General features: G+C 37.8%; 3 protein-coding genes across 4 annotated transcripts; 1 reads left to right on the top strand and 2 right to left on the bottom strand.

Annotated features, from left to right (window-relative positions):
• Positions 1-639: 639 nt before the first annotated feature.
• On the top strand, positions 640-3,919 carry LOC104088297 (cytochrome P450 98A2-like). The gene is made up of 3 exons (XM_009592953.4): positions 640-1,160; positions 2,541-2,938; positions 3,123-3,919. The coding sequence occupies exons 1-3, from the start codon at positions 668-670 to the stop codon at positions 3,765-3,767; spliced, it is 1,536 nt and encodes a 511-aa protein (XP_009591248.1). The 5' UTR covers positions 640-667; the 3' UTR covers positions 3,768-3,919.
• Positions 3,920-4,802: 883 nt separating this feature from the next.
• On the bottom strand, positions 4,803-12,793 carry LOC104088296 (65-kDa microtubule-associated protein 5). 2 transcript variants are annotated; one of them, XM_018768132.3, is made up of 12 exons: positions 12,548-12,793; positions 11,359-11,562; positions 11,013-11,267; positions 10,702-10,917; positions 9,654-9,809; positions 9,465-9,504; positions 9,345-9,389; positions 7,922-8,070; positions 6,444-6,531; positions 5,756-5,829; positions 5,603-5,677; positions 4,803-5,255 (listed from the first exon to the last, which is right to left on the bottom strand). In XM_018768132.3, the coding sequence occupies exons 1-12, from the start codon at positions 12,629-12,631 to the stop codon at positions 5,001-5,003; spliced, it is 1,641 nt and encodes a 546-aa protein (XP_018623648.1). In that variant the 5' UTR covers positions 12,632-12,793; the 3' UTR covers positions 4,803-5,000. The 2 variants fall into 2 exon arrangements, with proteins under 2 accessions (XP_018623648.1, XP_018623647.1); XM_018768131.3 differs by having other exon boundaries at positions 9,345-9,504; positions 12,548-12,676; positions 12,710-12,760.
• Positions 12,794-18,201: 5,408 nt separating this feature from the next.
• LOC138906064 (uncharacterized) lies at positions 18,202-25,281 on the bottom strand. The gene is made up of 3 exons (XM_070194588.1): positions 25,061-25,281; positions 24,758-24,876; positions 18,202-18,263 (listed from the first exon to the last, which is right to left on the bottom strand). The coding sequence occupies exons 1-3, from the start codon at positions 25,279-25,281 to the stop codon at positions 18,202-18,204; spliced, it is 402 nt and encodes a 133-aa protein (XP_070050689.1).
• Positions 25,282-25,461: the final 180 nt, after the last annotated feature.

The following is a 25,461-nucleotide window of genomic DNA, read 5'->3' as shown; positions in this document are numbered from 1 at the left end:
AGAGAAGGGTAATACATATTACCCAAATTCAAATAGCACTTGCAACGATGGAGACATAGTCAGAGTTTGTCGAAATAATGTTTTAAGGAGATTTCTAATGCATATTTACAAATTACTACAAATCCAATATAATGGATAAAATAAGAAAACTACGGAAGGTGTTAGATATTTTTAGCATTTTTTCCTATTTATATTTCAGTATTATGAAATACTCCATCCAATCCCTATTACGGAGTATTGATCTTTTAAATAAACTTAATTTATTTTAACATATTTAACGTTATAAAAAAGTTTTTACTACTATTTTTGTTCTTCAAATTTCAACCTTATTGTTCTAATTAATGGAACATTCAATAAAGGAATAAAAGGTATTTTAGAGAAATACCGTAATAATTAAGGATATTGTATATCTTGCTTAAGAGGGAAAAAACTTTAAAAAATAAATTAATAGATAAACTCACCCGTTGAAATACACTTTCCTCACCAATCAAAATTTCACAAGATTCCATATTCTAAAATCAAGATAATACTCTTCACCAAAAGCACCAACTACCGTTTCCTTAAAAGACTAAAATACCCTTCACCAACTCTCTTCTCCTTCCTTTTCCCACTGTCTCAGTTCTTATATAACACCAGCTACCCTTCTTTTCCTCAAATATCCCTAACAATGGCTATTTCTTTAGCTGCTGCAATTCCTTTAGCTTTCATTTTCACATTTATAGCTTATCACCTTTACTATCGTCTCCGATTCAAGCTTCCTCCGGGCCCAAGTCCACGGCCCATCGTCGGAAACCTGTACCAGATAAAGCCCGTCAGGTTCCGATGCTTTTACGAATGGGCCCAAACTTACGGACCGATCATTTCGGTTTGGTTCGGGTCGACCCTGAACGTCGTCGTTTCCAGCTCGGAATTAGCCAAGGAAGTTCTGAAAGAAAAGGACCAGCAGTTGGCTGACCGGCACAGGAGCCGATCGGCGGCCAAGTTTAGCAGAGACGGGCAGGATCTTATTTGGGCTGATTATGGGCCTCATTATGTTAAGGTTAGAAAGGTTTGTACGATTGAGCTTTTTACGCCTAAAAGGCTTGAAGCCCTTAGGCCCATTCGAGAAGATGAGGTCACTGCTATGGTAGAGTCCATTTACAGAGATTGCACTAATCCTGGTATGTTTTTACTAAAATTTTGACTTCCTCTTCTTTTAATGTTCAATGTATTTTCAGTTGGTATAATTTCTTTTTTATCAAGTTTATAATTGCTATGATGCTCAGACACATTATCGAGTGAAACCATATAAAAAAATTGGCCACGCCTTAACTTTTGAATGAAGATTATTCATGCCTTAAATTACCCTATTAAATTTGAGTAAGTTATTGAAAAATTATGTGTTAAGAATGATGTCTATTAATTACTTTTGAAAAGTTTAATATCTAGCTCTTTTAAAAATATACCTGATTGGACTTATCAAATAAAAATAAAATATACATGATTGGATGTTACAGAATATTCAACAAAGCATTGTTCCTTTCTTTTGTTTGTGGAATTTGAGATTTTATTATTATTCGTTCTATGCAGATTTCCTCGATATATTCACGTGAATTTAATTTTATATATATGACAATGCAAAAAAGGTTTATACTGGTGGTGTATTTTAACCTAATTTAACAACTAATTTGCCATAACTAATTTTACTTTTTTACAAATAATGGTATTCACTCCATTGGGTACATAGTTTAAGAAAAGATACACTTTTGAACTTGTGGTGAAAATTGAGTCACATATATCATTGCATAAAGTTAAATTATTTTTACTTATGGAAATAGATCATTTTTCTTGCCACATATTGGTGAATTGAAATGGAGAAACTATGTTATTATCTTTTTGGTGATCCAATTGCGTAAACACTATCCGTATATTGTATTTAAAGTGTATTGAGGTACGTGAAGGTAGATAAGAAAATAAGTCTTATCTTTCTTTTATAGGAGTTTGAGGTTTTTTGGTGAATGTTTGGTGGTTCTCTTTTTCATTTGGGACCCATAGGGGTTGTTGGATATGGGTCAACTAAGATGGACGGTCGACTAATATCAACCTAACTTTTTCCAAAAAGAAAAAGAAATGGTGAATAGTGACCATCTTAACTAGCAAACGTGTTTGGTGGTTAATGATATTACTTGATACTGCTACACCAAACTTTGAATAAGACCCGCTATAATCGCTAAGTTGGTCTGGCCAGTGTCATGTGAGGATCACGTGACATTATGGTCACCCTGCAAAAATCATGGTTGCATCATTATTTGGTGTCTTACTCCTTTTTATATTACGATATAGATACCATTACAATGTAAAGAATTTTTCTTATTAATATATTTTAATCGTTATAACAGGTATCTTGCTTTATTTTTTAGGCTGCTGATCACACTTTTATGGGACAATTACCTTTACTTATCTATTAGATGATATTATGGACAACTAGTAGTATGAAAATCTTGAGTACTCAACCGTGAAGCATATGGTATTAAATGCCTAAGAATATGGTGTTTGTGTAGATAACGTGGGGAAGAGTCTGCTGGTGAAGAAGTACCTTGGAGCAGTGGCCTTTAATAACATAACAAGGCTTGCCTTTGGGAAGAGGTTTGTAAACTTTGAAGGTGTGATGGATGAACAAGGAAACGAGTTCAAGGCGATTGTCGCTAATGGATTGAAGCTTGGAGCATCCCTTGCCATGGCCGAACACATCCCATGGCTTCGCTGGATGTTCCCTATTGACGAGGACGCCTTTGCTAAGCACGGAGCACGTAGAGACCGTCTCACTCGAGCTATTATGGAGGAGCACACCCTTGCTCGCCAACAAAGTGGAGGAGCCAAGCAACACTTTTTTGATGCATTATTGACCCTCCAACAGAAATATGACCTAAGTGAAGACACTCTCATTGGCTTACTTTGGGTAAGTAAATTAATATACACTTACCTCACAAAAGAGCTAAAATGATTGTTGCCACGTTCCTATGAGATACAGTCTTTTGGCACTTCGCATTGCTCTGATTCACAAAAATAGCTAAAATGACAAATGAAATATCTATTATTTCATTTTGGGGATGAACTTTGAACCGATCTCGTTGAAATTGCAGGATATGATCACAGCTGGAATGGACACAACTGCAATCTCTGTTGAATGGGCAATGGCTGAGGTGATCAAGAACCCAAGGGTGCAGCAGAAGGCCCAAGAAGAGCTCGACCGAGTGGTTGGCTACGAGCGTGTGATGAACGAAACAGACTTCCCCAGCCTCCCATACATACAATGCGTGGCCAAGGAAGCACTAAGGCTGCACCCTCCAACTCCTCTAATGCTCCCACACAGAGCCAACGCCAACGTCAAGATTGGTGGCTACGACATTCCCAAGGGCTCCAACGTGCACGTGAACGTCTGGGCAGTTGCTCGTGATCCCGAGGTGTGGAAAAACCCATTGGAGTTCAGACCGGAGAGGTTCCTTGAGGAAGATGTGGACATGAAGGGACATGATTTTAGGCTACTCCCATTTGGTGCAGGTAGAAGAGTATGTCCAGGGGCACAATTGGGTATCAACTTGGTCACCTCTATGTTGGGCCATCTTTTGCACCATTTTCATTGGGCTCCTTCTAATGGATTGAGCCCAGAGGAGATTGATATGGGTGAGAACCCCGGGCTTGTTACCTACATGAGGACTCCATTACAGGCTGATGCCACTCCCAGATTGCCAGCGGAGTTGTATAAACGAATTGCAGTGGACATGTAAAAGAAAGCCCAAAGGGGAAGAATTGGACAAGCCAGGTGCATACAGTAACTTCCCAGAAAAAGTGCTTCTTTTTTTCTTTTTTTTTTGTTGTACTTTATTTGTTTGACTTAGTTGTTACAAGAAGAGTCAAATTATTACTACAATTTCAGCCCGGAGTCCAATTTCTTTTGAATTATTTTTATTTTAGTATCAGCCAGAACTTCATTAAAAAATTATAATGTTTCTGGTTAGTTGTGTGAAAGGTGTAGCTCTCGAAATCGTAATGTTATACTTCTGAGACTCGCATAAAGTTCGAGAACTGATCAATATGACAGCTGATATTCGGATAATTAAATCAATTCAACTATATTGTATATATTGAGGGAGAAAATAAGTTATGATATTTCCGGTACTACTTATTCTTTTCTCCCTCCTTTTCTTCTTCTCCTCCTCACTTTTCTGAACCGAGTGTCTATTGGAAACAGCATCTCTACCTTCACTAGGTTGGGGTATCTACGTATACACTATCCTCCCCCATCCCACATGTAAGAATATATTGGGTATGTTGTTATCAAATGAGTGAATAGTAGTAATAATCTCGCAATAAGATTTCTTCTTTTCTTTTTGCGAAGCGATATCTCACAAATTACATCAAAAGTTTGCTGACTTTAGAAAAAGCAAACAAATTCACAAAGCGCATAAGCTGCTACTTTATAACTCCCCATTATTAACATTCTTTTTTCATCAAATAGGTTTTTGTACAATTTCTCGTTTTCAAACTCTGAACCTGCATTATCAGCAATCCAATGTAGTTCGCAAGGATAATGTAGTTCGCAACAAATTTTGTATTGCTGTTACATTTGGACATAAATTTCATTTGAAAATAAGTTGAAATTCTGTGACTAAAAACTATTATTTCACTTGAAATACTCCTCAAACAGTTTTTCAACTTCAAATTCACTAATTTGTAAATAATGTTTCAATATTTGCAAATAATATTTGGTTAAAGTTATGTCCAAACAGTAAGGCCAAATTACCAGACATCTGATAAGAAAATTCTGCAAAGAAAATGAACAAGATATACGCATTTCAGGCCCCAGTTCATAGCAGAACTTCTAAAACCTCTGTAAATGGGAAAAGAATAATGAATATGCGTGGCCTTTTATTCTAATATATGCTATACTACCACACAGGACGAATGGCTTAGTTTGTGCAAAATCAGCAGAATGTATGATCTTTCTACAAGTCACAATTTCAGTCTAATCCTCCAGATTTCTGATCATCTTTTGCAAGAGCTACGTAGTTTACAGGTATTACAGCACCAACATTACCGCTCCCTCTCTTTTCCTTCCCTATGGACGCACCATAACGACCTGAAGGTGTAGATACACGACGACTATTTGGAGTACCAAGTATTGTGTTAGCATTACCCAGAGGTTTCTTGGCAGACTTTGAACCGTAGATTGTTTCTTGTTCTGCAGCAAATTGATCTTGGAGCCGTTTTTGTTCCTGAAATATATACACTAGTTGATCATCCAAGCATCCAAATCTAACTCCTGTGCTATATTGACAATGGTATGCGCGGTTGAAACATCCAACACAATTCAGTTTCAAGCATACATACTAATAGATAGTTCACACAACATATACTGCTGCTACAATCACAATCACAAAGCAACCAACAAAAATCCAACAGTTTAACTAGAAGTGCTAATTATCTATCAAAATCAACCAAGACAACATAACAATGCAAAGTTGATGAGATAGACCCTTGCTCAGCTAAGAGTAGTTCTTCTCTAACGTCTGAACAAAAAGATTCAGAAACAAGTATCAGACAAGAGAATAAAAAGTGATACCCGAGATCTACGCTTCTCTTCTTGTTTTTCCTGCCGCGAGATGATGTACTCTTCCAAAGTATGCAACAGAGGGGCCTAGACACAAAACAGTCATGGTCTGAAGGTACTGTCACAACATAATATCATCTTGAACAAAGAAAATGTTGAACTCACTTTGTGATACAAAAATGGCATTCCTTTCTCCTTCTCCCAGGCCTTTACCTTGGCAGTCAAGTTTTCAACAAGAGCTGCATTATAGGTTTTTTCAGTCAGTATATGATAATTGCTGATATAGAAAGAATATTCAAACATACTTTAGATTATTAAAATTTACAATGTGCTGAGAATAGACCTGAACTTAAAATTTACTAGGTTCTTCATTAATATACTGGGTGATCACCACCTTAGATAAGGGCTACGAGCACGGCTTAACTGATCAATGAAATTAACATAATATACCAAGTAACATGGAACAATAAAAAGAAAAACCAAATGAGTAGACCTGAATGGTACTTTAACTTCAAGTACCAAGCACTCTCTGACATTGAATATTTAGTTTCCAGAGTAGACAACCAACCCAATGGACCAAAAGAATGCAAAGAGAAATGGGTGAACTAGTATGTTTATTACCAGAAAAAGAGAAGAAATTTGAAGATAGGAAAATAAAAAAAGGAAAACGATGGGACAACGAGCAAAAGCAAGAAGCTTCTTCGTATAAGTAATTAATATAGATCCACAATTATGCATAGGATTATCCTCCAGAAGGGAACAGTAGGGCTTCACGAAGCTACTAATAGTGGTTGATCAGGAGAGGGCGAGGGAAGAGGTGTGCATCACATGAGATAAATGAGTACAGGCTCACATGGTATTTTGCTGACCAAAATCCGCGCTTTCTCTGCACGTTTCAGGTTGATGTGGACACCTTTCCCAGCACTAAAACGATTCTCATCCTGTTAGTTAGAACAAGTGAATCATGATTTAGTGGGAAGTCAAGTTGCAAACTGTATCTTATACAGCATCAGAACTATTACACCCTCAAAACGCCTGAACTAAAACTAGCCAAGTCATCCAGGGAATAAGAAAAGGTAAAGACTCATGATTCAAGTAAATGATAGAGATGAAGGGATGAGCAAATTGAGTAAACATGTTATCACCTAGTTTTGTAGACTGCACATACGTTTCAGATTTTATGCCAACATAAGAAGCATGGAACACAGAAAGGGTCAGTTTATCTGGGGTATCACAGAGAGCACCCAAAACAATTTGTGGGACACATCCAACTAATGTCCAACTTTTAGTTACAGAAATGAATAATTAGACTGATTGATATAAGCTATTATGAGCACTACTTGACTGCACAACACAGCATTTGCGACCAGCCTATAAGCACAAACAACTTAGAAAAAGCAAGCAAGACATGCCTATGTAACTTTTCTAGCTTGACCACTGTTATCATAAAAAGCTTATAATTCCATCTGTTTACCAGGTCTTTAAGCACAAAGTACAATTGAAGTGTTAGCTTAAGTCAATAAAGGACGTAGATGAAAAAAAGAATCAAAAATTATATGTAACCAAAAGAAGAAAAATTGCTAGTTCTACAACTATAATCATGTTCCTGAGCCGAGGGTCTATTGGAAACAGCCTCCCTATCCTCACAAGGTAGGGGTAAGGTCTGCGTACACACTACCCTCCCCAGACCCCACGGTGTGGGATAATACTGGGTATGTTGTTGTTGCTACAACTATAATCATATCGACCCAAAATATTGAAACACCGCAATAAGTGGAATGAATTTTAAACCATGTCAATCAAGTTCAAAACACTTTTAAATTATGATTCATATTAGTTGCTAGTTTCCGTTTCAATTTCTAATTTCATATGCCAAAATCCTAACATATTTATCCAAATCTTAGTAATGAAGATATTGCTTTGAAAACTATATTAATTATTTAGCGTTGTCCGTCCTCTTTTAAGACATGCTCGTGAATGTACACGGTGTATGCTGAAGCGCATTCAGAGTGAGGCGAAGCACCAACTCCACACTGCACTGAGCTTCACAAGCAGACTTTTGGCAACACTAAGCTTGACATGCCAAACTTCCCTAAGTAGCTTGCAACAGGTATTAGATTATGACATATCTTTGAAAGATATAAAGTTGACCTACAATATAAGGATCTTAGAATGTTTGAAGGATGGGTGCAAAAAGGATAAAAAAAAAGACGAAAATGAAACAGGTAAATTCAAATGCATCATTAGTGTCCTTTATGCACACGTGCTCCATATGATTCATAACTGAGTACAATGCAAAAGTAAACACCTATATTTATGTCAATGTTATACCTTTTCATACTCATCAAGCCAGCTTTCCTCTTGAGATGCATGCTTCCATTTCTCCACTTTATCCAAAACTTCTTTCCTGCTAGCAGCTTGCTCTTTGGCTTTCACCACCTGATCATCCATGCTTGAAAGAAGATAAGAGAGATCACTGCCTGTATTGGATTATAATAAAAGAATGTATAAGAGAACGCAAACCTAATACTAATAATGAAATCTATCTTTCAATTCAACTGATGATAACAATAGACATGCTAAGATGCAAGAGGCCTGGAAACATTTGTATTCCTGCTTCGGAGTATGGGCTGGTGTGTTACTGAACTAGTTCAACAGAAACCGAGAATGAAAGCACAACTCAGCTAAAAAAGTGCATGTCCTCTTTTGAATCATTAGTATCAAAGTTGTAGACAGTACCACTTTCTCCCAGCAATTTTCGTATATATTCTTTCACCAAAGATAATAAGGAGCCATTCATGAAGAGAGAGAAAAAGAGAGCAAAAATGAGGGACAAAAACATATCATCTTGCGAGGAGGGGAATAAAGGCTACTAAGATCGGGACTCTTGACCTAAGTACTAAGTAACTGCAATGGCACCTTGTAGACTTGCTTTGCTCTGAAAAGCTTCAGCTTAATTAGAACTGTTGCCCTCATCTGTCCACTACTCAGCCGTATGTAACTACAGTTAGGAGGATCCATCCAATAGTTTAATGACTTGCTTGGGCCATCTAAGAGGTAAGGCCTCCTCACATCGACCATAGGTTAATGCCCTATCTTCTCATGTTGCAGTTGACCACCCATTTAGAGGCCCTTCAGAACCTCTGGAAATAGTTCTTTGAAGATTTTAATCTTCTCATCTATTGTGAGACAATCTATTTCTGATAGAGATTTTGACTGCTAATTCAAGCTATAACCAACAAAAGTTTCTTCGGAGTTGACCGTTCAAAATGGGATATGCAAGAGCAGAACATGCCATCGAGGACTATATCATCTCCAACATGAGGACTTAGATCTCACACTAACTGTTCTTTCCCAAGTGAAGAGCCTAATACACAGTCAAAATGCAATTTATAGCAGGCGAGACTGAGAGATGGCAGATTCTTTCCCTTGTCAACACATGAAAGCTAATCCAAACCAACCATTACTTTTCAGAATCACCCCCACAAACTTGCCTCTACCAAAAAACATACAAACCACGGCTAAAAGATCCCAAATGAATTTAACAGCTTTCTCACTTAAAACCCAGCACAAATAATTTAAACAATAGAAGAACAAACGATAAGTTGAAAGTTGAAACAAAATAAAGAAAAAGCAGGAATAATTCAAGAGAAAAATTATTTTTTAAGAGAAATTAACTTTTGTTTTAAGAAAGAAGCAGTTAAAGCCCATCAAGTCACACAACAGAAACGAGGGTAAAGTAAACTGAATGTACCAGACTCCATAAGCTGGATTAAAATCTGGCGTGCAGTCTCACTATCTACATCCATATGAACACTCCTATAGATTTCCTCGAGCTCATTTTGTCTCTTAAATATCAATTCCTTCAGCTTACTGGTCTTTAGAACATTTAAACGCTCAACTTCCACTTCAGCCTACCAAGATAGAAATGAGAAGCAGTAAGAGACTGCAGAGAAAGTAGGTTAGCTGAAATGAAAACCAGAAGAATATCTTCGCAAGATTTCTTCCCATATCCCCCAAAGACTAAGATGAGAAAAGAGAAAGGAATAATGATTCAATGTACCTGCTCAACAATGTGAATGGCAAGAGATCCTTGTTTAGATACCTCATCAATAGAGGAAGAAACTAAGGAAGTAATATGGTTAAACTTCAGTTGTTCCTCCATTGGCATGTCCATGAGGTTCCAAAGTTCTATTAGGGAGCTGCCAAGATCTTGAAGCTTCACCAATAAAATAAAATGAAAAAGAATCAACATCATGTTTGATAAGGTTAAGTTTTATATATGTATCAGCATTAAGTGTATGCCAGTATAGACATTTAAGTGCTAATCTAGTTTTCCAAACGGGACAAGAAATACCCTAAAGATTAACCAAACTGGCTTCCAACATTTTCTTGACCTTGAAATACCGAAGTTATACTATCTTGTGTGTAGTAATATCCATAGTTCATTTTATACACTTCATAAAACAGGTGTACTAACTGGAACATGGGTCTAATGTCCAAATCAAACAAGGGGGAAGGTTCCAAATGACCGAGCGTCAATCACCACAATGTATAAACAAAAATAAATTGGACCTTCTCCAGAAATCAGGTTTCAAGAAACAGAGGACTTTATCATTTAAAGGAAAGGGATAAAGTTCCATCAAATAAACAGCTAGACTGCTGATGGAATCAATATTAACAAGTGCATTCTAAATAGGGTAGTCTAAATCTGAAATTAACGACATTAAAGCAGAATAACAAATTCCAAACAATTCTCAGTCATGCTTATCCATCTAAATTCTTAGTTGTTAACATTTTGTAGCAAGTACCATTTTGTTAATCATTTCATGCAATTTAGCAGAAATTTGAGTTACAGCAATACAATTTTCAAAATGTCATGTGACTAGAGACTGATACGGAACAGTACTTGCACGTTATCAAATTTAGTGCTGTAAACAGGAAGGTGAATGCACCACTAGGTACATTAATATGATACGCATTCATGCAAGTGTATTCAATTCGAATTAAAAACAAGCCTGCAACTTTGCTCCCTATACATTTTAGAGAGACTATTCCACTAAATGTGAAGTGCAAAACACTGGAAAGATTGTGATTGATAATTCGCCCACCCTTTCTAGCCGTTGCTGTTTCAATTGCTTTAGTGAGATGACTTCACTGGTCAAGCTAGCAAGTGTTTCATTGCTTATGCTCTTTGATTGTACAGTCATATGATTCGCTAAGCTTGGATTGATATTAGCTATTATCTGCTTGAAATCAAGTGACATAACAACTGAAAGCTCATGAATTTCACTCATATAGCTATTCACTCGTTGCAAACGGAGTTTCTGCAGAAAAGGACGAAAGTTAACATATTGAATTGAAATGATAAGTCATTTGTCTATCCAGTAAAAATTAGAGGCAGCAAAATCAGTTGAGAAACCTTTTCAGACTGAAGTTCCTGAAGATGTGACTTCAGTTCTCCCAATCTCTTAGCTGTCAGGTCTTGTTCATCTACTTGAATATCTGTGGGACCAATTACTCTGTCATTTCCTGCTATTTCTGCACAAATCACCGCTATCTGCGTTTCTATGTTCAAGAATTCCTTAATCCTTTCTTGTTTCTTTGTCCTAATGTCCTTTAACACAGGATCAACGACAGACAATTTCTGCTTAAGGGTGCCTTTCATCTTTTCAGACTAAAAAGGAAGGAAAAAAGTAAATTATAAGTTAAAAATATTAAACCTGAATAATGGAAGGTTAACAATTCTAAGGAAACAAAGGACAAACCAATGGCAAAGAAGCTTGTTCTCCAAGGGCAGAAACAAGTTTGGAAATTCCTGCCTCAGCCTCAGCTAATGACTGATGCAATCCAGCTCTGTATTTTCTCTCTTTCTCTACATTTCTACGGTAAATGTCAAGGCATTCCTGCTCAACCTGAAGAAGCTTTTTGTCCCTCTCGCTGTCACTCTCCCCAATCTCATCCCATATTTCCTTCAGACAAAAAAAAGATTATTTGATTAGATTCTACTACAATATAAGTGAAAATTCAGCAGATGAAATAAACTAGAAAGAACATATATTCTTATGGGTGTCGATACTGACACAAGTGAGAAAGTAGGAACAAAATGTGTCATTCTCCAATTAAGAAAACATGGACTTCCATTAAAAAAAAATTACAGACACAGATACACTAATAAAGAATAGAGCAACAAGAATGCAGAGATACATGAATATCCAAGCTATCGACATGCATACCTAAGATGCCAAACAGGACCCCATAGAGAATATAACAAATCAACCTAAATCTGGCAAAAGACATTTTTTACAAACTGTTGAAACATTCAATTCATTCAACCAACAACCAAGAGATTTCTACTTTAAGAACTCTCCTTCACTATCGATTCTTCTCAATTTCATTTGTGGAACCAAGAAGACACTGGTTATTGGTATATCCAACCATATACCACTGAAACCCCAAAGGTCAAGCCTGTCGTATACAACTCTTATCTACGACAAATCTTAGATCTTCTCCTTATGTGCGTGTGTGTGTGTGTGAGTGCAAATATGTATGTATGTGCGTATACCAGAAAGAGAAGAGAGAAAAAAGAAGAAAGCAACAACAAGAACAAACCCATTTGATTTTTAAAACATACATTTTTACTAAATCAACGAAGTTATGGTTAATTCTCAACAAATCCAAATGTATCTCCCACACTTTTTTTTTAAAAAAAAAAAAAAAAAAAAAAGGAAACACGAATAGAAAGCACAAGAACCTAAAAACTGGTTGAATAAATATACTCAAGAATACAATTTACTATCCCTATAGTATCTCCCTACAACGCAATCTTACTCAGCTCTAGGTATCCAAAAGAAATTTTTTTAAAAGAAAAGAGGACCAAAAATCACTTTCAAAATCACATTCAAACAAATAAAAAGAAAAAGAAAAAGAAGAAGAGGAGGCGTTTGAATTGAATACCTGCAATTGTTGAAGAAGAGTGGCACAAGTAGTAGTGGCCGATTTAGTAAGAGAAAGCGGAGAGGAACCACTCATTGATGACATTGTCTGTCTCTATTCTTCACAAGAAAAACCCTAGCAATCACTGAGCAGAAGAAGAGAAAAACCCTGGCAATCACTGAGTAGAAGAAGATCGCTAATGTTCTTCAAATTTTCACATTTAGGGTATATTTATTGTGTTAAAACTTTAAAAGATTTTTGGCGTTATAAAAGTACTGAGATTTTCGCTTTTTGTTTTTGGGCGGGAAAACTGTTCTAAAATTCTAATATTCCCCATTTCTCTCCTTTCACCTTTCTTTTATTGACTTTTCCTTTTCTTTTTTCTTTCTTTTTCTTTTCCTGTTCTTGTTCATTATCCTTCATTTCTAGAAGTATATTTTTTAAGAGTAACTTTTTTTGTGTAAAAAATAGCACTCCCCCATCCCAAATTAGTTGTCATGTTTCATGTTTGAGAGTCAATTTGACTAATCTTCAAAATTAAATTGGATTAAATCAACTAAATATTTTTAAACTAAAATTTAGATATTCAAAAATTATAAGAAAAATATTACAAGTTACAACTTTTCTCGTGTCAAGGCGATTAAGAAAAATATTTTAAAGTATTGGTCAAAGTTCACAAGGTTAGACTTTCGAAAAATGAAACATGGCAAATAATTTAGAATAGAGGGAGTACTCATTAGGAACAACTCAATCTATCTCAATTTGTGCATCATACTTTGCTTTTTAGTTTGTCCCATATCTAGAGCTTGTTTACACTAGAAATTTGAAAAGTTTTATTTTTTTCTTAAACTTTGTGTAGTGTTAAACACCATCACATGAACGAGACGGATGAAGTACTTATAGTCGGAGATACACATTTTGTGAAAACGCCATTTCCTAACGTGACTATAAGCAAAAACAAAAGAGCATAATTGCTAGCATGGAAGTTTTAGGTACCTAATTAATTTTGTTAAAAGTATATTTTTCTATTTTCATGACGTTCTTACATATTTCATGGTTTGAAAAAAACTAAAACTAACTATTTTGAAAGAAATAAGAGTAAAATTGTTTAAATAGTTCAAATGTGATATGACTGTGATTCTAAAGCATAGTTTAAATAGTTCAAACAAGGTTTCTCCTCTCTATGGTATCAATCCCTCCTGTACCCCCCGATCCCCTTCAACCAACAGCTACTATGTCAGATCAACACACTCCCCAACAATCCAAACCCAATGAGAATTCGACACCACACCAGAACACCGCCACCACCACTCACCAAACCCAGTTTAACACCACCGGAAGTGACACCAAATAACATTGAGTTGTCCGCTAATGGTGAATCCACTGTAAATGCCAAAATCAGTAACAATGCACAAAAGCAAATTCCTCCACCACCGAAAATATTGACAAATTTTGATCGACCAACTTCAAGGAGGAAGAACCTGCACTTTGATGATTCAGTCGAGCTGCCTGAAGATCCTTCATTTATTGAAGCAATGAAGCAGGGAGACACGACCAAACAAACAAATACAAACCAGCAAAATCAAAAAATTCACCCCGATATCCCTAGCTCATCTGAACCTAAATTAACTAACAATGCTGGGAATCGACCAAACACACAGGTGATATCAAAGCCTGCCTTTGCTGCTGCAGTTCAAACCAAAGACATGGCCAATGTTAACCCAATTGAGATTAGACATTGCACACATTTGGGCAAACCAACTGTTTTCTTCAGTGCGCAAGACTATTTCATTAATCTGGCCCAAGATTGCAAAATGACAATAGTGGGAAAATTTTACAGAGGAAAACCAGCTATGGAAGATCTCAGGAAACAATTCGTCACTCAATTCCATTTGAAAGGTTCGGTCAAAATTGCTTTTGTAGATTCTCAAACCGTTTACATTGATTTTACCAGTGAGACCGATTACAAGCATATTTACTTTAAGCCTTATATCTACTTTGGAGATTATCCTATGAAGGTCCTTAAATGGACCCCCGATTTTAAGCCTGAAGCTGAGACAACCATCGTCCATGTCTAGATTCTGGTGAATAAATTACCATGGCATCTCTTTAGATGGAATGTACTTTCTAGAATTCTTGAATCTGTTGATGTTGCTATTGCTCCAAATCAAGCAACATATTCCAAGTCTTGGGGAAATGTTGCCAAAGTTAAAAGTTGAAATAGACTTACTAAAGCCAAAAGTTAGGTCAAATTTGGCTAGGCTTTAATAGGCCGAAAGGAGGGGAAGATGGTGTTTGGCTAGACATATAATATGAAAATGTCTCCGGTTATTGTTCTTACTGCAAACTCCAAGGGCATGTTGAAGCCAACTGCAGAACTAAAGTTGTGCGTGAAAAGGCTAAAGATCAAAAAGAGGCTCAAAAGGATGCTGAAAAAAAGAAGAAAACAGAAAGAAATGATGACATGCCTATTAATCACGAAAATGGTTTTCCATTATCACTACAAATGGAGCATACAAGGCTAGACACAACAACTCTGGTAACAATACTCAAGTGAGCAAAGAAGCAGACAACAGGTACTCCAATATACCTTTTATGACTAAAGATAGAGCTCAAACTACTGAGGTGAAGGACAAAGATTTAGAAAATTCTGAAAGCCAACCGATAAAACCAGTTGTCACCAAGAATCAATAAAGGGAAATTACAAGGAGTAGTAGCAAGGAGCAGCAGCAGAATAACCACAACACGGCACATGAAATATCTTATGCACCCCACAAATATGCTGCTGACAAACATACAAGTACTGAGAAGTCAAAGAAGAAGAATGACAAAAGAAAAGAATGAAGAGATAAGAAGCGAAGCCAGCAAAGAGAGTAGGCAGCAATACAAAATCAAATAGAAAAGGATCAAGGTCAACAACACCAGATTCTGGGAGAACACATTGACAGTCAAGAAAGGCAAGATGAATATCAGAATCAAAGTGAACAGGAACATAGAACTCACGATATAGTCCATTCAGACCACATTCTACAGGATGATCACCTCAATGTGGTGACACTCAATATGACACAAGAAGGCACTTATGGAATGAAGAAAAAACTTACATCACAAAATATACCAAAAAACAACAACCAGATGTCTAAGAATCAAATTATTAAGGAGGCTATTATCTCAGCTGCACACAGAACACCCAATATCCAAATGTCTAGTTCCTTAGATGAAGAAGAAGAGGTCCTTGGTAGTGAATATAAGCTAGGTAATTCAGATTCAGATAGTGATGAGGATAGCTCAGGGGTGGAATCTAGTAGTTACGAAGGCAATTATAAGAGCATAGAATAAGGACCCTTCAGTGATGGTAAGTAGAAGCTTTTACTGGACATCAGGTTTATGATCCAAATATTTCACAAGCTTTCGGTGACATTACAGATCGAGCAAACCTATCAGAGAGAGGTACTACATCTACTATTCGAGGCAGAGAAAGCATTAGGGGTAGAGGAGGCAGAGGCAACACAACTAGCAAGTCCATACTAATCAACCTAAACTCACCTTTCATGATTAGATCTCTATGTTGGAATATCAGGGGCATTAAGACCTCCATTGAGAGACTGAAAATGCTTATGAAGCAATACAAAATAAATTTCATGGCCAGCCATTCAAGAACCTTTTCGCAAAAGGTCTAAACTTGACAAATACAAGAATTGGTTAGGATATCACTATGCTTATGCTAGTTGCAATAATAAGATTTGGATATTCTCAGACAAGGATTTTATTCTCTCGGTTCTCTCTGATGGTGAGCAACAACTCACATGTTCACTAGAGAGTGAGAAAAAGGACATCACCATCACTACTATCTATGCTAAAAGCAAGGTTCCTCTCAGGGAACCACTATGGGAAGAGCTGAGGCAGACTTATTCGAACCACATGAAGGAATGGATGGTCATGGGTGACTTCAATTGTATTATTGAACCATCTGAAATGATTGGTGGTAATTCTCACATAATGGAAAAGAGCCTCCCTTTAATCGAATGCATGACAAACTGTGAATTAAATGATCTTGGTTATATTGGCTCTACATACACGTGGTGCAACCTCAAAACTCCATCAGAAAGGATATGGCAGAGACTAGATAGAGCTCTTGCAAATCAGGAATGGCTCTCAAAATTCCCCAACACCACGGTTACCCACTTGGTCAGAACATGATCGGATCATGCTCCTCTTCTAATTGTTGTTGGTAGTAATGATTATCAGCCCCCTAAATATTTTTAATTCTTAAATTTTTGGGTAAATGAACCTGGTTTTAAGGAGATTGTTCAACAAGCTTGGCAAATTCAAGTGGAGGGATTTCCTATGTGGAAGTTCCACCTTAAGTTGAAAAACACATGTAAGAGCCTCTCCTGATGGTCTAAAAATACTGTAGGGGACATATTTGCTATTAATAAGGATAAAGAAAAGAAGGTAGCAGAGCTAGAAGACATTTGTATTCATGACAACTCTGTTGAGAATATAGTCAGGCTCAATGAATCCAATGCTCAACTTATTAGACACTACAAGATAGAAGAAGCCTTCTTGAGACAAAAGTCTGGGATTAAATGGCATGCTGAAGGTGACCTCAATACCAAATTCTTTCATTAAGTTATTTCTTCTAGAAGGCAGAGGCTAAAACTGAGTAGAATTAAGAATGATAGAGGAATTTGGATTGAAGGGCAGAACAATATCGGCCACGAAGCAGTCAAATTTTTTGAAAATTTATTTACCGAGGAGAATCTTAATAGGGATCTCTCCTTAATTCAGTGTCTACCCTCTAAGGTTGCTAGTGAGGACAATGATATGCTACATGCATATCCGACTATTCAGGAGCTAAAAGAGATAGTCTTTGACATGAGTTTTGACAGTGCACCTGGGCCAGATGGTATGTCAGGGCTCTTCTACCATCATTGTTGGGATATTATTGCTCAGGACCTGCACAATATGATTTTAGACTTCTTCAATGGGAGTTGCCTTCCTAGATCTATATCGCACTCCTGCTTGATTCTTGTCCCTAAGGTCAAATCTCCTCAAGAATTCTCTGAGATGAGGCCTATTAGCCTGAGTAACTTCTCTTGCAAAATTATCTCCACGATGCTTAATAGTAGGCTTTCCAAGATTATCAATAAATTAGTGTCCCATAATCAAACTGGTTTTATGAAGGGGAGATCAATTATAGAGAATATCATCTTGACTCAGGAAATGATTCACAACATGAACAAGAACGATCCTAATTCTAATGTGGCTCTGAAGCTAGACACTGCTAAGGCTTATGATAGAGTCTCGTGGAGTTATTTGTGCCAGGTTCTGCGGCAAATGGGATTTTCTGAGAACTGGATTCATATGATTTGGAGAGTGATTGCTAATAATTGATACTCTATTAATATCAATGGAACCAGACATGGTTTCTTTAAATCCACCCGAGGTCTCAAACAAGGGGATCCCTTATCTCCTTCATTATTCATTATTGGTGCTGAGCTCATTTCTAGAACAATGGACATGCTATTAGTGGATAATTTCATCCCTTTCACCACTGGCAGAAATGGACCTAGAATCACACATGCTATGCAGATGACACCATTCTTTTCTCTTCAGGAGATTCAAATTCTATCACCAAGATGATGAACACTCTAGAGACATATGAAAAGGTCTCAGGACAACTCATTAACAAAAGCAAATCTGGGTTCATTGTCCACCCTAAAGCCACTGATATCTTTATTCAAGAGATGAACCAGATTACAAGATTCACTCAACATCAATTTCCTTTTTACCTACCTTGGTTGTCCTATATACATAGGCAAGAAAAGGGTTTCTGTCACGACCCCAAATTCCCTCCGTAGTATGTCGTGATGGCACCTAGTCTCTAAGACTAGGTAAGCCTATCAATGCGGAATAATAATAAATATCTGAAATAAATAAACTACAATTCAAATAATTTCAACTTCCAAAACCCGGTAGAAATAAGTCACAAGCTTCTAAGAATTTATTCTATATGTCTCTATACATCAGAGTCTAAAGCAAATAAGGAAGCAACATAGTAAGATAGAAGGGGACTCCGGAGTCTGCGGACGCTAGCAGGTATACCTCGAAGTCTCCTCGTACAACTAGTTTACTGATGCCTAGTCTGATAAGATGTACCTGGATCTGCACAAAAAGATGTGCAGAAGCGTAGTATGAGTACACCACAACGGTACCCAGTAAGTGCCAAGCCTAACCTCGGTAGAGTAGTGACGAGGTCAGGTCAGGCCCTACTGGAAAATAAATAATAACATGGTAAAATGTTTTACATTATAATAAAGATAAAATGACAATGGAAATGAATCAAGTAGCAGGTCACCATTTAATTATACAAAATAATGGCAAATAATATCTCGTAGAAACCAACAAAATTTCCTTTCAACTTAAGAAAATCACAACAAATAATCAACGGCAACTACGGCCATAAATCAATATCAACAAGGGCACTCCCGAGGTACCGCCTCGTAGTCCCAAATCATAAATAAATTCGCAATATCTCATTTCCTTATCTCACCGCGGGAGCTTTCACAATTTATTTTAAAGAAAATATTTTTTCCGAAATAGCATCCCGCGTTTAAGCCATCCTTATCACACCGCATGACTTCTAGTAGTTCCTCCTACTAGCCACGCGTATTAAGCCACCCTTATCTCACCGCATGCGTTTCAATACCCAAACCTTATACCACCGCATGCGTATCAATATCATAATATATCACAATTTGCACCTCAATTGCTCAAATAATTTAACTTGCCAAAATAATTCAACAACAATATTTTTTCCACAATAAAGAGCTCATGGATCATGTCAAAATAATTCAACAATAATATTTTTCCACAATAAAGAGCTCACGGCTCATGTCAAAATAATTCAACAATAATATTTTTCCACAATAAATAGCTCACGGCTCATGTCAAAATAATTCAACAATAATATTTGAAAATCTTTAATACGTTGCTTCAATATCAAGTTTTAAAATGTCAAATACTTCATATTAATAATATTTAATTTAAAAAAAATCAATCTGCAAATAATGCACAGAATAAAAGAAACCAAGTTCCAACTAAACAGATAAAACAATTAGTAGGAAAAGGTCACGCAAATTTAAAATATAAACATTAAATCAATAATGAAGAATATAACAAAATAAAATAATTTAATTAATGCGCAACAGTGATCTACACAATTTAAAACATAATCTTTTACATTTAGCCCGTGTACACACTCGTCACCTCGTGTACACGACTTTCCATTCATTACAATTATCAATCCTAGGGGGAATTTCCACCCCACAAGACTTGCTCCAATTTAACCAAGTAGTATGCTTTTTTTCTCGATTTTTCGATTCCAGTCGACTCGTATCTAGTCATAATTAATTCGATAGAGTCAACAAAAATTATAGAATTAATTCTATAAAAACAATACTACATTTTTCAATAAAAATCCGAAATTAACTCAAAAATGGCCAGTGGGGCCCACATCTCGAAATCCTGTGAAAGTTACGAAATATGAACGCCCATTCAATAACGAGTTTAACCATACCAAAATGACTAAATTCCAATAACAATTCGACCCTCAAATCCTCAAATCTACCCATGAGAGTTTTTCAAAATTTTTCAACTTAAATCGCCAATTAAATGTTAAAAACAGTGATGGATTCGGGTAATCTAACCAAGATTGAGTTAAGAACACTTACCTCGATGTTTTCTCTGAAAATCTCCCAAAAATCGTCTCAATCTAATCTCCAAATCGTTAAAAATAGAAAATGGGACGAAATCCCATTTTCTGAACTTAAACATTTTGTCCAGTGGTTTCTTCTTCGCGAACGCGACCCTTGACTCGCGTTCGCGAAGCACAAAAATGTGCTGCCCGACTTTCCTCTTCGCGAACACGACCTACGCTTCACGAACGCGTCCATTACCTCGCGAACGCGTAGAACAAAAGACTGGGGTTCCCAGCTGCCTCACTATCCTTCGCGAACGCGACGCCACTCACGCGTTCGCGATGCACACACTGCCCTACCCTTCGCGTTCGCATTCGCGTCCTCTCCTCCGCGAACGCGTAGAACAAAAATCTCACCAGCTCAGAACACTCTTCGCGAACGCAAGGCTCCTCTCGCGAACGCGAAAGAGGAAACCAGAAAAATTACAGCAGCAGATATCAACTATCTCACCAAGGCCAAAAATGATGCGTTAACTATTCGGAACAAGCCCGAGCCCCTCGGGACCTCAATCAAATATACCAACAAGCCCTAATACATCATACGAACTTAGTCGAGTCTTCAAATCACATCCAACAACACTAAAAACACGAATCACACATAGATTCAAGCCTAATAAACTTTGAAACTTTTAATTTCTACAAACGACGCCGGAACATATCAAATCAAGTCCGATTGACCTCAAATTTTGTACACAAGTCATAAATGACATAACAGAGCTGTTAAAATTTTCAGAACTGAATTCCGATCCCGACATCAAAAAGCCAACTCCCCGGTCAAACTTCCAAACTTAAATTCCTATTTTAGCCATTTTAAGCCTAATTTCACTACAGACTTCCAAATAAAATTCCGATCGCGCTCCTAAGTTCAAAATCACCATACGAAGCTGTTGGAATTATCAAAATTCTATTCCTGGGTCATTTGCATATAATTCGACATCCGGTCACTATTTAAATTTAAACTTCTAATTTTTTTTCAAAATTCCATATCTCGGGCTAGGGACCTCGGAATTTGATTCCGGGCATACACCCAAGTCCCAAATCACGATATAGCCCTACCGAAACTGTCAATACACTGATCCGAGTCCGTTTGGTAGAAATGTTGATCAAGGTCAACTCAGTTGAGTTTTAAAGTTCTAATTCACATTTTAATTAATTTTTCGCATAAAAATTTTTCGGAAAATTTTACGGATTACGCACGCAAGTCAAATAATGATAAATAGTGATTTTCGAGATCTTAGAACACAGAATTAATTATTAAATTTAAAGATGACATTTTAGGTTATCACATTCTCCACCTCTAAAACAAACGTTCGTCCTCGAACGGAGTTAGAAGAAATACTTGAGCTGGTGAATAAGTGTGGATATCAGCTGCGCATATCATGCTCGGTCTCCCAAGTCGCCTCTTCGACCGGATGACCCCTCCATTGAACCTTCACGGAAGCAATGTTCTTTGACGAACCTGCCTATCCAAAATAGCCACTGGTTCCTCAACATAAGATAGATCCTTGTCCAACTGAACCGAACTGAAGTCTAACAAATGAGACGGATCGCCGTGATATTTCTGAAGCATAAAAACATGGAATACCGGATGAACCGCAAAAAGACTAGTTGGTAGTGCAAGTCAGTAAGCCACCTCTCCACCTCTCTCAAGAATCTCAAAAGGCCCAATATACCTAGGGCTCAACTTGCCCTTCTTCACGAACCTCATCACACCCTTCATAGGCGAAACCCGGAGCAATACCCGCTCACCAATCATGAATGCAACATCATGAACCTTCCGATCCGCATAACTCTTCTGTCTAGATTGGTCTGTACGAAGTCGATCCTGAATCAACTTAACCATTTCCAAGGCATCCTGAACCAAGTCTGTACCCAATAGTCTAGCCTCGCCCGGTTCGAACCAACCCACTGGAGACCGGCATCGCCTACCATACAAGGCCTCATACGGAGCCATCTGAATGCTTGACTGGTAACTGTTGTTGTAAGCAAACTCCGCAAGTGGTAAGAACTGATCCCCAAGTACCCCCAAAATCTATCACACACGCACGAAGCATATACTCCAGTATCTGAATAGTGCGTTCGGACTGCCCGTCCGTCTGAGGGTGAAATGTTGTACTCAACTCTACCCGAGTACCCAACTCACATTGTACTGCCCTCCAAAATTGTGAGGTAAACTGTGTACCCCGGTCAGAGATGATAGATACCGGTACACCGTGAAGTCTGACAATCTCGCGAATATATACCTGAGCCAGCTGCTCTGAAGAGTAAGCAGTAATCACAGGAATGAAATGAGCTGATTTGGTCAGCCTATCCATAATCACCCAAACTGCATCAAACTTCCGCTGAGTCCGTGGGAGCCCAACAACGAAATCCATAGTGATCCGCTCCCATTTCCATTCTGGAATCTCTAACTTCTGATGTAATCCACCCGGTCATTGATGCTCATATTTCACCTATTGACAATTTAGACACCGAGATACATACTCCAATATGTCTTTCTTCATCTGCCTCCACCAATTGTGTTGTCTCAAGTCCTGATACATCTTTGCAGTACCTAGATGAATGGAGTACCCCGAACTGTGAGCCTCCTGGAGAATCAACTCACGCAAGCCATCTACATTGGGTACACATAGCCTGCCATGCATCCATAGTACACCGTCATCCCCAATAGTGACTTCCTTGGCATCACTGTGCTGAACTGTATCCTTAAGGACAAGCAAATGAAGGTCATCATATTGACGCTCCCTGATAAGATCATAAAGAGAAGACTGATAAACCACACAAGCCAAAACTCGGCTCGGCTCGGAAACATCCAACCTGATAAACTGGTTGGCTAAGGCCTGAACATCCAAGTCTAAAGGCCTCTCTGCTACCGGTAAATATGCTAAGCTGCCCAAACTCTCCGCCTTACGACTCAAGGCATCTGCCACTATTCTTACTTTGGTGTTTGCAACAATAACAAAACTGAGACTATGGCCTTACTTAAAGGGTTGCAATGGTGCATCAACAATGGGCACAACAATATTTTGGTGGCAACCGACTCCTTATTACTAGTCAGAATGATTAAAGGGGAGAACAAGATTCAGCCATACCTCAAGGATTATATCCATCAAATCAAATGCCTGATGATTCAAGGGCAAATTACTCGTGTTGGTCACTGTTATAGGGAGGCCAACTTTGTTGCTGACTCACTTGCTAACTTTGGAGTGGAGACTAAACATGAGAGATTCTTCACACAAGTTAAGGCCTTACCATGAGAGACTAAAGCTTTATTGAAGAATGATCAAAATGGCTTTATTCGCTTTAGAATAAGGTCCCAGAAGTGGCATTTCATATTTGATAATGGTTAAGACTACTCAAGTTGTATTAACATATAGGTTTCATTTCAAAGCTAGCTCTTTCATCCGTAACATGAGAGGGGAGTCCTCTCTTAGTGAAAACTTAGACAATACACAAAATTATCTTCGAGCTCACTCACTCACTCTCCATGTATCTCTAGAGGCAAATGTTTATGTCCTCCTCTATATATTCTTTTGGATTATCTAATAGACAGGTAGGGGTAATGCCAAACCCCCCACCACCATAGGGCAGCATACCCTGGGTGATGGCTTGAATTAAAAAAAAAATACAGGGATTCTCCATTTCATTTAAAAGATGATTAATCATTTTACAATAATATCAAGGTAACAAAGTACAATATAAAATATTTCGTAACATCATTACAACAACAACAATAAATCCAGTATAATCCCACATAGTGGGATATGGGGAGAGTAGTGCGTACGCGGTCTTACCCCTACCTTGTGGAGATAGAGAGATTGTTTCAAATAAACCATCGGCTTAGAAAAGCATAAGCACCACATTAATGAAGAGAAAAATAAGAAGCGCAACAACGAGAAGCCATGTAAAAACGGCATAAATAACAACCAGATAGTCAGACGACCGAAATGAAAGAAACGACAGGTAGTCATAAAAATCTAATACCAATAGAATACGAAAGTACGTACTAATACTACCGATATGACAAGGAGAACACTAAACTAACTATCTTACTACCCTAATCTTCGACCTCCACACCTTCATATCAAGGGTCATGTCCTCGGTCAGCTGAAGTTGTGCCACGTCTTGCCTAATCACCTGTCCCCAATTCTTCTTCGGCTTACCTCTACCTCTCCTTAGGCCCTCTAATGTCAACCTCTCACACCTCTTGATTGGAGCGTATGTCCTCCGTCTCCTCACATGTACAAACTATCTAAGTCTCGTTTCCCGCATTTTGTCCTCAATAGGGGTCATACCCACCTTGTCCCGAATAACTTCATTCCTAATCCTATCTAACCTTGTGTGCCCGCACATCTATCTCAACATCCTCATCTCTACTACCTTTATGTTCTGGACATGGGAGCTCTTGACTGGCCAACACTCAACCCCATACAACATAATCGGCCTAACCACCACTCTGTAGAACTTACCTTTAAGTTTTGCTGGCATCCTCTTATTACACAAAACACCGGAACAAAGTTTCCTTTTCATCCATCCCGTCCCAATACGATGCGTGACATCTTCGTCGATTTTCCCAACCCCCGTATAACTGTATAACAGACCCAAGGTACTTAAAACTTCCTTTCCTAGGGATGACTTGTGAATAAAGTCTCACCCCCCCTCCCCCCTCCACTCCCTGAGTCGCCCCACTAAACTTACACTCAAAGTATTCTGTCTTAGTCCAACTCAGCTTGAAACCTTTAGACTCCACCGTTTGCCTCCACATCTATAACCTCGCATTAACGCCATCTGGCGTCTCGTCAATCAATACAATGTCATCTGCAAATAACATGCACCACGACACCTCCTCTTGGATGTGGCGCGTTAATACGTCCATCGCCAGGGCAAACAAAAAACGGTTGAGTGCCAACCCTTGGTGCAACCCCATCATGACCGAAAAGTGATCCGAGTCCCCTCCTACTGTCCTCATTGTTGTCTTAGCTCCATCGTACATGTCCTTAATCGCCCTAATATAAGCAACAAGTATACCTCTAGCCTCCAAACATATCCACAAGACCACCCTCGGGACATTTCGTAACATCAGTAAAATCCTTATTTCATTTCTTCCTCACTGTTGACTATGCAATAAAAGGAAATCATTGTCCTTGGCCTTTTCTTTATTCCTCCTTTAAGG

Source organism: Nicotiana tomentosiformis, chromosome 1 (genome assembly GCF_000390325.3).
Source record: "Nicotiana tomentosiformis chromosome 1, ASM39032v3, whole genome shotgun sequence".
NCBI lineage: Eukaryota > Viridiplantae > Streptophyta > Magnoliopsida > Solanales > Solanaceae > Nicotiana > Nicotiana tomentosiformis.
Note: the sequence above shows the minus strand (reverse complement) of the source record. Positions and strands in the feature narration are given on the sequence as shown.